We start from the raw sequence: 16356 nt of genomic DNA on the forward strand, positions 1-16356 counted from the left end.
TATTTTTAGGATGTGATAAATTGTTGATTTGTTTTTTGGATTGATCCTGAGTGGCCTGCAACGCCGCAAAATAACATTTGCTAGGTTGTGTGGATGCATGAGGACAACAAAAATACTTCCTTCAATCTATTGTAAGTATCAGGGATGTATGTTTAAGGGGAGGAGGAGACGGGGCAGCCTACAAGATGAAATTTTGGCAATTCAACAAAACATTTGCTCTCTTAAATTCTTGGTTTGAACAAGTCATGCAACAATAGAATATCTGCTGATCTTCCAAGCACAAGCCAACAAAACAGGACACCGAACCTTAACTGGAAATGTAGAATCGGTCCGGCCGTCTGCAGGCTAGAACAAACTAACAAAAAATCTAACAAAAACAAAGTGCCCCGGCCGGCAGGATGATGGAAAGAAATACTTAACAAAAGAAACAAACACATCAGCACACAGTAATGTGTACTAAACATACACTTGCATTTCCCTATCCTCCTTGACCATAGCTACATTGAGTGTGTCGTAGACTAGACTAGTCGATCTTGTTGCATTCTAAAGCATAAACCCTAGCTAGCTCCAGCCAAGCTTAGACACGCTCGATCGATCTCAGGCATGGAGCTGGGTGATCATGGCACCAAGGACGAAGGTGGAAGAAGGACCCTGAGCGGCGACGACAACAAGCAGCAGCGCCTCAACGACGACAGCGACGATGAGGGGACGAGGCAGCCGTACAACTGCACCTTCTGCAGGCGTGGGTTCCCCACGGCTCAGGCGCTCGGCGGGCACATGAACATCCACCGGAAGGACCGAGGGAGGGCATCGACGCCGCCGAAGGTCGCAGAGATAACCTTGCTCCAAGCCCAACGGGCGCCGCTGCCGCAGCTGGAGCTGCGGCTGTTCGAATCCGGCCATGTCGCCGACGCCACCGACCGTGGCAAAGAACAAGGCAGCGCCAGATATCGACGGAAGCACTACATCGCCATGGACTCTGAGCGACGACAAGAAGAGGAGGATGAGGAGCTGGATTTGGAGCTCAGACTTGGTTGGTAGCGCGGGTCAGTGAATAATCTTGTTATATAGTCATATGTCGGATCTACTTGTACGATCCATCCGTCGATCTCTAGCTAATCTCTCAGTGTATATATGTTTCACCATTTTTGCAAAGATTATACATATATACCTGTTGAAGAAATATCCGCCGGGTTCTTGATTTTAGTTGAAATTTTGATGGGGAAGATCTGGTTTCTATGATAACAACTGTTTTTGTTCGGATTAGTGATGATCGTATTATCTAGATCTTTTGCAGTAATGGATTAGATAGGAACACACGAACTGTTGTGCATTGTTCTTGATTAACTGATCGAGCTTCATGTATAGCTATTCGGAATTCCCAGAAATATTACTGATTGCAAAAATTCTTACAGAGTAGACTCCCTCAAGTTGTTGTTCATTTCGAACCAGGCTATATATCACCCTTCACATTAATTCCTCAACGGAAGAATTACATTCATTCATCAGAAGGAGGCGAAGAAGGCAAGAGTGAGTCCGCGCACGGTTAGGAAACCCGCTACGACATGCTCGATCTAGAGGCATACATCAAGTTGTGTTTCATAGTGTTAGTGCAGTCCCTTGATTATTCTACCGAAATAGTTATGTATGCAGACAACTAGAGCTCCTTCTCTATGCAAATGCAAGCAACAAGTGTTGAATTTTGACCATACTGGTTAATTAGTCAGATTGTTTTTTGCTACAAATGTCATTTCTTGATGCTGACAAATGTCAGATTGTTTTTGCTACATAGAGCTTGGAAGTCTCTTTGGGGCATGAAAATGTGGATGAATAAGATAGTAGGTATGGTCTCAATGGTCATGGTCTTTTAATAATTATGTGGAATATCTGCTAAACCTAGCTAGTACTTAGTTTCATTATGTGCATCAACCGAGGCAGAGCCCAAGGGTCAACTTCCTTTTAGCAAAAAATAACTAGATAATTCCTTGCATTGGAGAATAAATGCATTCTAATTTGCAGAAAATGCATTGTACTCCGTAAATTTCTAATGTCATGAATAATGATCTATGGATAACCATTTTGTTCACTTCTACACCTTTACGTATTATATTTCTGTGCACACTAAAGTGTAGGTGAACAATTTGTTCGGCGCGAGTTACGTAATTTTTTGGCTAATGTCTACTCCCTCTGTCTGGAATTCTAGGTTTAGCCAAGTCATACTTTTTAAACTTTAACTAAGCGTATAAGAGAAAATATCAACACCCACAATATAAATAAATTATTATAAACTGTATTTTCATATTGTATATATTGGTTTTACAGATGTTGATATTTCTATCTATATGATTGGTCAAACTTCATGTTATTTGACTTTGATCAAACCTAAAATGCAAGGTAATTATGGGCATAGGAAGTATGACAAACATGGTCATAAAGATGTTAGGAAAGTGTGCCGGCAAACCAAACACCAGTGGTTGAATATGTCCGGCCTGCGCATTTGAGAAAGTGTGACTATGGAGCTCCTTTGTGCATCTAGCATCTCAACATCTCATTTGTTTTTATTTTCTTTTTCCTAATATACAGGTATATATGTCCATTACATGCCGTGGGTCATTCTCAAACATATCAATTGCACTATTGGTTGCAAGAAACAGGCCGCTGCAGCTCGTAAAATAACAGCAAAGTTACTTTAATCTTGCGTGTACTGCCGGCCGGGTTGGCATTTAGCTAGCCTAAAATGGCTTCCTCCCTTTTAGGGTTGTCTAAATTTGCTAATATGACATATATTCATTTCTCTCACGTACAACCTCGGCTGAAATAGAAAATTGGAATCACAGAGGTTGGAGCGGCGTTTTGCGAGTGACATGTGGATCTCATGTTTAAGCCGTTGTGGAAAGAAACTGGCGCTCCTAGAGGTCGACCTCTAGGGAGTGGTGCCCAGAAGATAACCAAAGGATGAAGGAAAGTTGAGCCCTCGAAGCATCAAGGTAATCGGTCCTTGTGCTAAAATTAGCCCATAAACAACATAGAAAGCCACTCTAAAACGACAGTACAGAAAGCCCAATTCTGTAACCTTGTAAAAAGAATATTAAAAGCGGTATTTTCTCCACAAAAAAAAAAGAACGGATCTGAAGTTCGGATTATGCGGCCCTCGTGCTTACCTTTCTAGCATAATCACCTCGATTTCCCCAGGTTAGCACGTGCTGGAGCACGTTCTTCTGATCCCTAACTCGAGATTAATGTCTGCCGATCTACTATTCTCAGGTCAACCGTCTTCACCTGCCCTGATCCCATCTCCATTGCATGCGTGCAGCCGCAGCTAAATCAAGGGTGCCACCTGACACTAGCATAAATTCTGATCCTAGTAGATACCATTAAATATTTCTGATAGCATCATCTTTCTTCTGAATTTGAAGTTTTATGTTTGTATTTATCTATGGCCTAAATTGCAGTTTCTGAAATTACAGTCATCAGAAAACATCTTTCCTTCCTGTATGAAAGAACATACTGTCTAGAAAGTGTTTTAAATGGCTGGAGATGCATTCCTGATCACGACATTATTTTTTTATATCCAGACATTGGGTAACTATTTATCTATGCTTAAAGTGAAGGTTTTGAATATACAACCACTGAAGAGCATCAGCCATCTTTTTGTATCTGAGAGATGAATATAACAAATAAAAACATTTACTTGTTCGCGCTCAGAAAAAGAAATGGAGCACAGCCGTTGTTCAACCAATTCTCGGTGGTCCTCAGAATAATCCATTATCTTTGAACTTGTCTGAATACGACATACTCTGTTGCCACATTACATACCTACATTCAATCCAGTGATAAAGGAAACTTATGCTTCCTCACTGAACCATCAATATCTTTTCCTAAATACACCTCTGATGAATCTTTTCATCTACTTCATCTTCTGTCAGAATAATCAGTCTTCCAGTCCAGCCGCCTCCATCCTTACGATAATCCTGTTCGGCGCCACAAAATCTTGTTGCCACCACTGACCATCACATATCATCCTAGATCTCTATGAAGAATCGAAGTAACAGGCACCTTCCTCAGGTGTACCTCCGATCTTACTGATGGTATATGGCACAAATGACATGGCCACAGAGCTCCTGGCTGGAGGGCAACAGGCAATACTGCACAACAGTAAACTGAAAAAGAAATCCTCAACGGCAAATGTGCATTTGCTCCATCAAAGAAGACTTTCTTTTAATCAAAGATTTCCAGGTTCTTTCTCCGGATGCCAGATGGCAGGGCCCCTGGTTTGTCAGCGGTCACAGCGATGGCGCTTTTTCACCATTTTGGATCAGAGCTCTTCGCAACAAGCCTGCAGACATCATGCGCTCTGAAGAATTCGAGTGAGCTCTTCTTTCATTTCCAGCATGACGACCGGCTTCCTGAGGATGCCGTTGATCCCGGATTGCGCGCACTTCTCCCACGCGCTCTGCTCGGACGTCATGGCCATCACAAAGGGCCAGCGGCCGCTCCTGTACTGCCGGACCCTGGCGGCGACGTCCAACGCGTTCACCCTTGTCATCTCAAGGTTCACCATGACGACCTGATACACGGACGAGGAGGGGCCGACCGAGTTCAGGAACCCTGATCCTGAGGGGAGCGAGGAGACAACACAGCCAAGCTTCTCGAGGAGCTTCCGGGCAATGACCATGTTTATGTCGTCGTCATCGATGAGCAGGACTTTCAGCCCTGTTAGCTGGCACGACGGCGATGTGTATTGCTGCTCGAATGATCCTCCAGTACTGGATGGCGCAAGGGGTGGTTGCAGCTGGAATCTCAGGACCAGGGTCATGCTCTCCGGCACTCCTTGCCCATCAAGAACTGCCCATATGTTCCCTTGCATCATCTGAAGGTATTGCCAAATCAAGAATGACAAGACAACAGTTACTTGTATGCTCTCAGATTGAAATGAATTTGGATGAGCTTATCAGGAAGACAATGTAGCAATACCTGCACAAGCTTTCTGCACATGCTGAAGCTAAGCCTGAGATCAAAACCCTCACCAATTGGCTTCCGTAAGAACTGTCCCTGGGATGACATCGAGTCGGCACTCTGCTGGCTCTTCACCCCGATAACAAACTTAACCGAAGAGTAGCCACTTGAGTAGCTTGGCCTCCATGGATCCCACCTCTGCCCAAGGGTATCCTCGGTCACCTCGTCATCGGCACGCACCCGGAACGTGACATGCCCCGAGTCGATCCGACTAATGAGATTGCCTACCATGTGGAGGAGGACATGGAAGATCCTCCTCTCATCACCTATGACAAGGTTCGGCAGCGTATTCTCGACGTGCACCGCAAAGCCGAACCCCCTGAAGTCACAGAGACACCTCGAAACGCAGGCGGCATCCCTGATCATGGAGTGCAAGGGGAATGGCCTTGTCTCCAGGGGGAAGCGCTCCCGGTTGGTGGCGGACATCTCCATCACGTCGTTGATGAGCGTCGAGACGACGGTGGCCGTCCTCCCCATGGTGTCGACGACAAGCTTCTGCTCGGGCGTGAGGTTGTCCTCCTGCACCACGGACACGAGGCCGAGGATGGTGTGGATTGGCTGCCGCATTCCCTGGCTCATGACATGCTGGAACGCATCCCGGGCCTCATTCGCCATGAGGGTGTCCCGCCTCGCCTGCAGCAGCTCGCGGTTCTGCTCGGCAAGCCGGTCTCGCATCGCCTGCGACTCCTCTAGTAAGGACGCGTGCGAGAGCGCGACGGCCACCTGGTCAGCGACCACCTCGACGATCTCCAGCTCGTGAGCGCCCCAATTCTTGCCGCTGGGGGGCACAAGCACCAGCACGGCGTAGCTGGTCTGGATCACCTCCGGCGTGCCGCCCTTGAAATCCGACACCTTGAGCATGGGCATCCTTATGGCCGCCACGGTGCCGGTGTCCTCCTTACCGCCGCCGCTCGCCGAAGCAAGCGCGGAGTCCGGGCCAAGCAGCTTGACGTCGTCGCTCCTCCTGACCTCGACGACATCGGCATCGTCCACCGCAATGGCAACGAGGCCATCGACATTGCCGCCCCGCCGGAGCTCGTGTGTGAGGTGCATCGCGGCCTTGTCCTGTGCGGGCATCCAGACGGCGCAGTTGCTGAGGTCGAGCACCCTGGAGAGCTCGATGAGTGTGGTGTAGAGCACGGTGTGGCGGTCGAGCGACTTGCGGATCTCCTGGGTGAGCATCCGGACGTGCCAGCTGGCCTCCTCCTGCTGCTTCATGAGGTCGACCTCGCGGTCGAGCTCGCGGGCCTTGATCCAGAGCAGGCTCTCGCGGACCTTGACACGGAGCAGCTGCGGGATGAGCGTGAGCAGCGTGATGGCGGTGAGGAAGGAGACGAGCGCGGTGAGGAACTTGGCGGCGGTGAGCAGGAGCACGAGCGCGAAGGCGTGCGGCTCGTAGGTGAAGGCGGTGAGCAGGTGGGTGAGGCCGCAGAGCACGATGAAGGCGCCGAACTGGACCAGCACCCAGCGGAACGGGAGCAGGTGGCGGAGCCCCGCCACGAAGTAGAGGATCTCGAGCGGGATGGAGAAGTAGGCGGCCGCGATGAGCAGGTCGCTCACCTTCTGCCACTTGAAGATGTTCTCGACGCTCCAGAACCCGCCGCCCCCGCCGCCGCCGTCGCAGTTGCAGTGCGCGTACTCCGCGTCATCGTCGCCGGCCGCCACGGCCACGGCTGGCGCGAGGAGGGCCAGGGCCAGGAGCAGCGGCACCAGCCGCCGCCGGCCTCCTCCTCCTCCGCATCTGAATCTCGGAGACACCATCCGGTCCAGCTGGACCAACAGAAACGCAAGCAGGCAATCTCGTCAGAAACAGAGGTGCAATCTTGTCAGGAACAGAGCTGCAAGCTGGGCCAGGTTGCCGAGGAAGAATGCAAAATCGGAGACCATACCATGTGGCGAGCAACTTCCTATTGCAATCTTGGCCGCATTGCAGCTGCTGCAGGGGTAGCCCGCGTCCAGGTGGAAGATTAATTAGCGCCGCCTAATGGGGTTAGTCTGAAACGGCGGCGGCGCCGGCGGCTCGGACCAAGTGGACCAAGTGAGGAGAAGAGATCCTTCCAGAGCATCAGCAACCTCGCATCACCTGTATGAACAGCCAAACGGTTTCAGTTTCTGCGTGTGGGAATCAGAAGGAGGCAAGATTCAAGGAAGACGGGGCAGAGGGGACAAGATGAGCAATCAGTCCATGGATTGGCCCGGTCAAAAAAGTCCATGGATTGGTGCCGAGCTGGACACTTGTCCACACTAACAAGAAGAGAAGTAATCAATCCAACTCCATCCCTATCCCTATGTATCCTAAAACCCAACAAATTTAGGGACATGAGATCAGTCATGGACAAGAAATATGAAACGCTACCTCGGGTTCAAGGCGATCGAGCCTGGCGGGAGAATAGCCGGCAGTCCTGCAGCCCTGCAGGAGGAGGAGGCCGCAAGAACTGCGACGGACAGAACCAAATCGATCCAGCAAAGAACCGACGGGGGAACCGATCGATCAACCAATCGGAGCGGGCTCGTCCTCGTATGGCACGCACCTGGAGGGAAGAAGGAGACGCGGCGCAAGCTAGGAGAGAGGTGGAGTGAGAGGGATCGACCTGATGAGTTCGGCCGCTGACGGTGGGAAAGAAGGAGAAGAAGAAGGGGCAGGGGGGACGGACCGGGGCGGGGCTAGCCGCGGAAGAAACCGAAGAAGCATCGGCAAGTGGGAGCGGAAAAGAGAGGGAGCATCGGATGGGTGCGGGATCGATCGATTTCCCACTAAATTTTAATCACAAATCAGACTCGCTCGCTTGCTTGGCAATTCCAATTCCAACTGCTGCTGACTGCTCGTGCACAAGAAACTGAGCAGAGACCGCTGCAGCTGCAAGGAAAAGATCCATTTTTTCGGCGATTTACACAAAAATAACCCAAAACTGGAAGAAAAGCACAGACTGACCCTCCGGCGAACTATTTCACGGATCTAACCCTTTTGTGTGGCGCCCCTCCCACGGGCGCCACACATGCCTATGTGGCGCCCCTGGTCCTGGCGCCACACACCCATCCGACGTGGCCCGTCGACGCTGAGCTGGTGACCCCGATCCGACGTGGCAGCACGAGTGGCGCCGCTCCCGCCGGCGCCACACTTTGAAAGTGTGGCGCCCGTGGCAAGGGCGCCACACATCCACTTAAGTTTGGCCGCGCGCGCCGGCCCGGCCGACCAGTTCTTCTCCTCCCTCTCTGTTCTTCTCCTCCCTCTCCCCCAGCCCGGTTCTCTCTCTCCTCCCTCTCCCCCCCACCAAATCCACCACCAAATCGGCAGATCTGTCCGTGGAGATCGTTCCCAAGTCGTTGCTTGAGGTAATCTCCTCCGTTTCCCCTCTTTTCATCCATTGATTTTGTGTATTTGCTCCAATCTATATGTGAAACCCTAGATGTGGATTTGGTTGATTTGAGGGTGGAGATGGATTTGGTTGGATGTTAGGGTTGTTGAAGTAGGAGAAATGGTAGTGTGCTAGTTTTTATGGGTAGATTATGTTGATTATGATAACTAATGAACACATGTATGTATGTGTTGTTCACATTATGCTAGGGGGATGGATAGAATTGTCCATGTTCATCATGTGGAGAAGGATGCTTTCTTGAAGGGAAACATAGAGCCGGACCCGGAAGAGGTTGACTTGGTGTTTGACCTTAGCCCTAGCTTTGCGGAGGTGGTAGCACAAGTGAGGGTTGAGTTGAATTGGAATGAGCCAAATGATGGTGTTGAGCTAGAGGGAAGGCATAATGTGGGGTTTGGAATGCACACCCGTTGGAAGATAATGTGTATCAACTCCGAGCAACGTTGGTCCATTTACAAGGAAACGGTGGCCGGGTCACAAGATAAGGCTTTGGAGTTGTTTGCAACCAAGACGGTTGATGCTCGTATCGAGCTTGATCTTAACCGGCCCCCCTCCCCCGTTCGAGAGAGGACTCCTCCACCTATTAGCCAAGAAGAGGCCACCCAATCTCCCATTGTCCAATCTCCCATTGCCCAACAACCTCCGTTGGATAATGAGTATGATGAGCATGACTATGGTGATGATGGTTTCGAGATGAATTGCAACAATATCGGTGATTTGGATAAATATTGGACGCAAGAGGAGATGGACCACTCCATTCCTTATTCCCGATGCTATGCGTCGGACTCGGATGATGATGGACCCGAAGAGGAGGTTGACGAGGATGGCTTCACGGCTAAGGAAGCCGAAAGAGCCGAGATCTTCAAGAAGGTAACCGGACGGGATATCCGGGTACCACTGTTCCGTGATGTTAGTCTTGCGGATGGAGCCGTGGTTGATGGTGGCAAAAGTTTACTTCTTGGAGCTAGGCCACTATCCAAGAGAGATGTGGATAGTAGGACGGCTATGATCTCTAAAGGGCTAACGTTTGATACATTCTTGGAATTGAAGATATGGTTGAAGGAGTTCTCCATTAAGCATCATCGCCCTTACATTGTTGTTCACTCGGACTTGAAGAAGCGGTACACGCTAAAATGTGTGGATAAAAGGTGTCCATGGGTTGTCCGTGCACGACCTTTCAAAAAAGGGCCCTCTTGGCACATAACAAGTTGTGTAGCCACTCACATGTGCCGGGGGCCGAAGCTTGATGGCAAGGATGCGCAGCCGGACCACCGTCAACTCACATCCGAGTTCATTGCATACAAGCTCTCGGCGGAGATCTCATCACTTCCTATCATGAGCATTAAGTCCGTGCAAGATACGGTCAAATCCCGGTTTGCCTACGACGTCAAGTATGGGAAGGCATGGAAGGCCAAACAAGCCGCATTTAAGATGTTGTACGGTGATTGGGAGGAAGCATACAACCGAGTCCCTAGGTTGTTGTTAGCGATGGCCGCAACTAACCCGGGCATGGTGCATGTGGTGGAGCCTTCCGCAACCAAAATGACATTGCATGATGGTAAAAGAGTGAGGGTATTTCACCGTGCATTTTGGTCATTCGAGCAATGCACGAGGGCATTCGAACATTGTAGGCCCGTCATAGCCGTGGATGGTACCTTCTTGACCGGGCAGTACAAGGGCACACTATTGGTGGCAATAGCAAATGATGCGAGCAACCGTTTAGTACCACTGGCTTTTGCATTGGTAGAGATTGAGAACAATGATAACTGGGAATGGTTTTTCCATATATTGAGGACGAGGGTCATACCACCCTCAAAGGAAGTGTGTGTCATCTCCGATCGTCATCAAGGAATTCTCAATGCGGTGGAGCTTGCAATTCCCAGGCATGCTCCCTTGCATCACCGATGGTGCATGAGGCATTTTTGTGCAAACTTCTACCGGGCATGCAAGAGCAAAGAGTTGTCTGACCTTCTTCAAGATTGTTGCCTCGCTTATTCTGAGCGCCGCTTCGCAAACCTATACAACGGCTTGCTGAAGCACAAAGACCTCAACGCGGGTGGTCAAGAGTTTCTTCATAGACACCTCGTATTTAACTCAAAGTGGGCAAGAGCTTATGATGAGGATGGGAGGAGATATGGCCAAATGACAAGCAACATGGCCGAGTGCTTCAACAATGTGTTGAAGGGTGTCCGTGCATTGCCCGTGACGGCAATCATTCAATACACATTCGAGAAGTTGAATGTCTATTTCCAGAACTACACCGATGAAACGGAGAAGGAAATTGCAAGGAATTGCGAGTTCCCAACGAAGGTTGAAGAGTTCATGGAATTCCAGGCGAGGAAGGCGGACTCCCAAACGGCTACATGTTATGACAATGTTGACTGGGTTTACCAAGTGAATGAGCCGGGAGGCACCACACAAGGTGGTGTCCAACACGGAGGCCGGGCTTTTCGTGTGTCCCTAAAGACATGCGAATGCACATGTAGGAGGCCCTCTTTGCTTCATTTGGCTTGCTCCCACTTGTTAACAGCGGCACGCACTAGACGTGTCGACTACAATAACCCGCTCACCGTTCGGGAGTCCGAGTTCTCAATCGAAGCCACAAAGAGGACATGGGCTCCAAGGTTTCGACCTTACTTGGACCAATCACAATGGCCGGAGTATCATGGAGTGCAAGTTTGGCCAGATCCGGAATGGAAGGTTGTGAAACGTGGAAGAAGAAAGACAAAGAGGTATCACGGAGATATGGATAGATGGGGTCATTCGGGAAACAAGTTATTCCAAGAAGCTCGCGAGCCAACTAATTGTGGATCATGCAATAGTAAGGGCCACAATAAAAGGAAGTGTACATCCGGCAATAAATCAAAGGGCAATGATGGTACCACAAGTCAAGCATCAAGTAGCCAACAAGCTTCAAATCAACCTCGAAGCCAACAAACCCCAAGCCAACAAACCCCAACCCAACAAGCTCCAAGCACAACTCAACAAGCTCCAAGGCAACAAGCCCCACGGCAACAAGCTCCAACCCAACAAGCTCCAAGGCAACAAGCCCCACGGCAACAAGCTCGAACCCAACAAGCTCCAAGCACACAAGCCCCACGGCAACAAGCTCGAACCCAACAAGCTCCAAGCACACAAGCCCCACGGCAACAAGCTCCAACCCAACAAGATCCAACCCAACAAGCTCCAACCCAACAAGCTCCAACTCAACAAGCTCCAAGGCAACAAGACGCAAGGCATGAACCACAATGGCGACAAGCTCCAAGGCAACCAAGGATTCATGTAGGGCTTAGTAGAGGTCGGCATGGTGGCCGTCGGGGTACTAGTATGCTACGATACCTAGCGGGGCCTTATCCGTATGTGTCTACAAATACTAATTGCATTGTACTTTATATTTTCCTATTCCATGACTAACTTTGGTTTTCTCAATTTTGTTTTCAGGTATGGCAACCCAACCCAACAAGGGGAAGGGGGCGTGGGAGGGCAATGAGAAGGAGGAGTCGGTTTGGGAGGAGGCGGTAAGGATGGTGCGGAAGAGGGAGAAGGAAGACCTTGAGAGGAAGAAGAAGGAGGAGGAAGACAACAAGATGGCCGAGCGTGCCCGTATGCAAAGGGAGTACTGGCAATACATGTGGCGCGAGAAGAAGAGGCATGAGAAGATCAAGGCTGAACGGGACCGCGTGGCACGGGAAAAATTCCTGAGGAGCTGCCAACTTGCTCAAATAGCGAGGGAGAGGGAAAATAGGATGCACCTAGAGGAGGTGGCTAAGGAGGCTGAGCGCATAAAAGAGGAAAGAGCTCAAGCGGAAGCTTCAAAGACGGAGGAGCGCCACCATTTCTTCGACTCGGTCGTTCAGTTGGCTCGTGACATAAGGGAGAAGGAAGAATTGGCTGAAGAATCTAAGAAGAAGAAGGCGAGGGGGAGGGAGCCTTTGCCACGCAGTGATGTCCCTTTGGCTATGTTCTTGTTGTCGAACCTTTATGTCGTGTCAACCTTGATCTTCTCGAACCTTCGTGTCGTTGAACCTTATTGTAATTGAAACCTTGATGTCGTCGAACCTTATTTGTCATTTGAACCATTATGCTGTGTCAATGTGTCATACATATTCAGTGCAATGTTCTTGTTGTCAAAACTGTTGGAATATGGTAGGATTTTTCATGGTTTTAACACAAGTCAATGTGTGGCGCCCTTCCCACCGGCGCCACCCGTGCTAGTGTGGCGCCCCAGGCATTGGCGCCACACATGCCAACTTATATGAACTATTGGGTCGAGAACATACTGTAAGACAAATCGTCTGGGACTTAGCCGTTTTGGCGAGGCTCTTTGTGTGGCGCCCGTGGCATCGGCGCCACACATGCTAGTATGGCGCTCGTGGCGTCGGCGCCACACAAAGAGCCTCGCCAAAATGGCTAAGTCCCAGACGGTTTGTCTTACAATATGTTTTGGGCAGTTAGACATGGATGTGTGGCGCCAATGCCAGGGGCGCCACACTAGCATGTGTGGCGCCGGTGGGAAAGGCGCCACACATTGACTTGTGTTAAAACCATGAAAAATCCTACCATATATTCCAACAGTTTTGACAACATGTCAAAAGCTATGTCATACACACATCATATCAACAGCCATTTCGTACACACATCATGGACATAACATCATCATACCTAACATCGTAGCACATAGTTTCATACAATTTAAGATAGCATTCAAACAACACGAAGCAACGAAGATAGAGTTGACAACACTCGACGTTCTAACTATCGGTGTCGGAGCCGGATTCGCCGGTGTGGTAGTGCACGCGGCAGGCGGTGTCGTCGAACACCTTGACGATCATCTCGCCGTCCCCCTCGTACAGGAAGGTGAGCTGGCAGCCGGGCTCGAGGTGGAGGTCACGGGCGAACTTGTCCCACCCCGTGTGCAGGTACATCTTGCCCTGCCCGTCGAACTGGACCTCCACGGACCAGCGGCAGAAGTTGCAGCTAGCCTCCCGTAGCTGCAAGTGCGCCGGCTCGACGCCGTCGACGAACTCGGCGAACTTGTCCGGTAGCCGCTTGATGCCGAGTGGGTCGTCGTCGATGCGGAGGAGGAACTCGAAGCAGCGTTCCTCATGCGAAGACGAGGAGGATGCAGGTGACGGCGACCGTGGGGCCCTTGCTGCTCCACCGCGGCGGCCCCTTCCCCGGCCCGGGGGGCGCCCAGGACCGCGGCGGCCCCTTCCCCGGCCACCGGGACCGGCCATCCTACATGTTTACATTTTTGTACCATATTACGATCCATTCCACTAACAAATATGAGTTACTCCATCACAAATACTAGGCATACATGTGGGTTCATACACATACATACACATACATACATAGAGTTCATACACATACATGTGAAATTTCATATGTAGATTTCTACAAATTAATGGTTCAAACACATGCATACATGAGGCTACCATCTCCAACACAAACAATACAATATAGAGTGCACAAAAGAAAAAAAAAAACATATGTAGGGTTCATGTCCAAATATAGCCCGATCTATGAAATTAGTGGATGAATGGAGAAGATTTGAAGGAGATTACCTTGACAAATGGATGGGGAACGATCTCCACGGACAGATCTGCCGATTTGGTGGTGGATTTGGTGGGGGGGAGAGGGAGGAGAGAGAGAACCGGGTTGGGGGAGAGGGAGGAGAAGAACAGAGAGGGAGGAGAAGAACTGGTCGGGCTGGGCTGGGCGCGCGCGGCCAAACTTAAGTGGATGTGTGGCGCCCTTGCCACGGGCGCCACACTTTCAAAGTGTGGCGCCGGCGGGAGCGGCGCCACTCGTGCTGCCACGTCGGATCGGGGTCACCAGCTCAGCGTCGACGGGCCACGTCGGATGGGTGTGTGGCGCCAGGGCCAGGGGCGCCACATAGGCATGTGTGGCGCCCGTGAGAGGGGCGCCACACAAAAGGGTTAGATCCGTGAAATAGTTTCGCCGGAGGATCAGTCTGTGCTTTTCTTCCAGTTTTGGATTATTTTTGTGTAAATCGCCCATTTTTTCCCTCTCTCTCTCTTGAAACGGGGGATGTATCTCTCGCCGGTGGACCGCTAGCGTGAGTAGTACGGGTGGAGTAGGATGCAGTGCAAGTGACGGGCACGGGCTCACCACTTTTCAGAAATATACTTTCGTTTTCAGAGCTATACAAGGGGGAAAATACCGTCGAGATACTTTTCAGAGATCGTTGCACAAAACGTTAAACCAGGCAAACTGAGAGAAAGCATAACAAACAATTTTGAGCATTGCCTCTAGTAGTATTGATCTGGTGGTGGTGGAGGTGACAGTAGCCCTTCTTTTTTGGACACCACTTTTGAGAAATAATACTTTCATTTTTGTACACAAGAAGAAATACGAGTATCGAGATAGATACATGTCCATGGTGACCATATATGCTTCCAGAACAATAATGTTATCTACCAACAAAATTACGCAAAACTAGCAGACATACGCTCACAATAAAAAAGCAGGATTTCGGATAACCGCCAAATTTTTCTCATCGAATATCTTTTTGGAGGAATGGGCAGTTAATTTTTCATTCAATTCAATTAGATACCGAGAGAGTTTTAGTTATCTATAATATCTAAATTGGAGCAACCCACTAAGTTGAATTATCTTTACATGCAAGCATGCCACGTCATTTTGACAGTTTGTGATTAGTTGTATGCCATGTCACTCAACTACCACGTCAATCCGTTTCAGCTTAGTTTTAGGGTCATCCGTTTCAGTTTATTTGTAGGGTCAAATCTATCCGGCTGAGCCGTTCGTCTTCTGAATCTCAACTCCTCCACCGTAAGTGCACCTAAATGATTGTGCAGCCGAAACCGAATAAGGGGAGTCCACCAGTCCTTGATCTCCATGAAAGGAGGTACCTGAACAGCCTTCTTCCGCTTTTAAAAACCGGGATCGATTTGGCGTTCTCCTCATCTTGGTCTCCAATGCTTTCTTTGCGCTGATGAAGTTGCATCTCATCCCGACCTCCTAAACTCTATTGCCTTCTTCTATTCCTTAATTTTTGATTCCACGAGGTTCTGCTCCGCTCAACACGGCTATGTCTTTCCCTGACATTGGATCGTCCTAACTCTAAGTAAAGATTCACCTGATTTTTGATAGATACTGTACAGGTTAGGCCATGAACTGTTGCTGCTTACTTACCTTTATGGTTCCATTTTTTTTACTTCTAGATAGACTGCTTAATTCATGGTTCAATTTTTAAATTGTTTTTTAGTCATTGACGCTACGTGTTCCCTACGATTGTTCAGAGTGCTGTCTCCTTGGTATGCTAACAATTCTGGAACCTCATGTTCAACCTCCCGTGCTTTCCTTTTATTATGGTTCAATCAACAAGTGTTTTTTCTCCATTCATACTATTACATTTTTATTGCCCAAGTTTCTGATTCTAGGTAAGCAAGAAAGCTTATAGCATTGGTTTGCTTTTTTATATATTTACTTGATCATAATTGTGATTTCTGGCGCAAAGACTTCACATGTTGGCATATTCTAAAATGATTAGCCTTGCAATTGTTTGATACTGTTTCTCATGCTAATTTTTAGATCAGTTACTTACTAAGGTGGCTCACTGCAGATTCATGGCTTCATCCGTTCCGTTACAAGAAACCGATGGAGGAATTATTATAATAATTTCAACAATTTGGGCGATTGTTCTCATGTTTTTCTGTTATTCTTTCACCACAAGCTAGAAAAAATTCAGTAGGGACCCTTTTACTTTTTTTTGAACAAGGGACCCTTTTACTTACTAACACATGAGCGATTTACTCTGAGTTTATCTTGAAGAAGCACTGATTGTATTTTACACAACTGTCTCTGTTAAGCATGCACATTTTTTCAAGTTATATTTATACCATTTAATTTTTAGTGTATTTGTTGATGCCAACGTTTTTCTCCATCTTATATTTATTTTCTTTCTCTGAAATACAAGATA

General features: G+C 48.9%; 3 protein-coding genes across 3 annotated transcripts; 1 reads left to right on the forward strand and 2 right to left on the reverse strand.

The window, feature by feature from the left end:
- Positions 1–330: 330 nt before the first annotated feature.
- Positions 331–1301, forward strand: LOC127309163 (uncharacterized). Its single transcript, XM_051340124.2, has one exon. It carries the CDS (start codon positions 604–606, stop codon positions 1039–1041), a length of 438 nt encoding a protein of 145 aa, XP_051196084.1. The 5' UTR covers positions 331–603; the 3' UTR covers positions 1042–1301.
- A 2426-nt stretch (positions 1302–3727) lies between these two features.
- Positions 3728–7822, reverse strand: LOC127305301 (ethylene receptor 3). The gene is made up of 4 exons (XM_051335708.2): positions 7373–7822; positions 6906–7099; positions 4975–6786; positions 3728–4870 (listed from the first exon to the last, which is right to left on the reverse strand). The coding sequence occupies exons 2-4, from the start codon at positions 6906–6908 to the stop codon at positions 4346–4348; spliced, it is 2340 nt and encodes a 779-aa protein (XP_051191668.1). The 5' UTR covers positions 6909–7099; positions 7373–7822; the 3' UTR covers positions 3728–4345.
- Positions 7823–13018: 5196 nt separating this feature from the next.
- Positions 13019–13993, reverse strand: LOC139832208 (B3 domain-containing protein Os03g0212300-like). Its single transcript, XM_071821849.1, has 2 exons — positions 13958–13993; positions 13019–13628 (listed from the first exon to the last, which is right to left on the reverse strand). The coding sequence occupies exon 2, from the start codon at positions 13625–13627 to the stop codon at positions 13142–13144; it is 486 nt and encodes a 161-aa protein (XP_071677950.1). The 5' UTR covers position 13628; positions 13958–13993; the 3' UTR covers positions 13019–13141.
- Positions 13994–16356: the final 2363 nt, after the last annotated feature.

This window comes from Lolium perenne, chromosome 6, assembly GCF_019359855.2.
Source record: "Lolium perenne isolate Kyuss_39 chromosome 6, Kyuss_2.0, whole genome shotgun sequence".
NCBI lineage: Eukaryota > Viridiplantae > Streptophyta > Magnoliopsida > Poales > Poaceae > Lolium > Lolium perenne.

What these genes read in the sequence shown, in the direction of transcription:
- LOC127309163 (XM_051340124.2), top strand. Translation starts at nt 604, where the DNA reads ATGGAGCTGGGTGATCATGGCACCAAGGACGAAGGTGGAAGAAGGACC.
- LOC127305301 (XM_051335708.2), bottom strand. An exon ending in TGTGCAGAAAGCTTGTGCAG is followed by an intron (nt 4,871 to 4,974) that starts GTATTGCTACAT and finishes CAATACCTTCAG; the next exon opens with ATGATGCAAGGGAACATATG.
- LOC139832208 (XM_071821849.1), bottom strand. Translation starts at nt 13,627, where the DNA reads ATGGCCGGTCCCGGTGGCCGGGGAAGGGGCCGCCGCGGTCCTGGGCGC.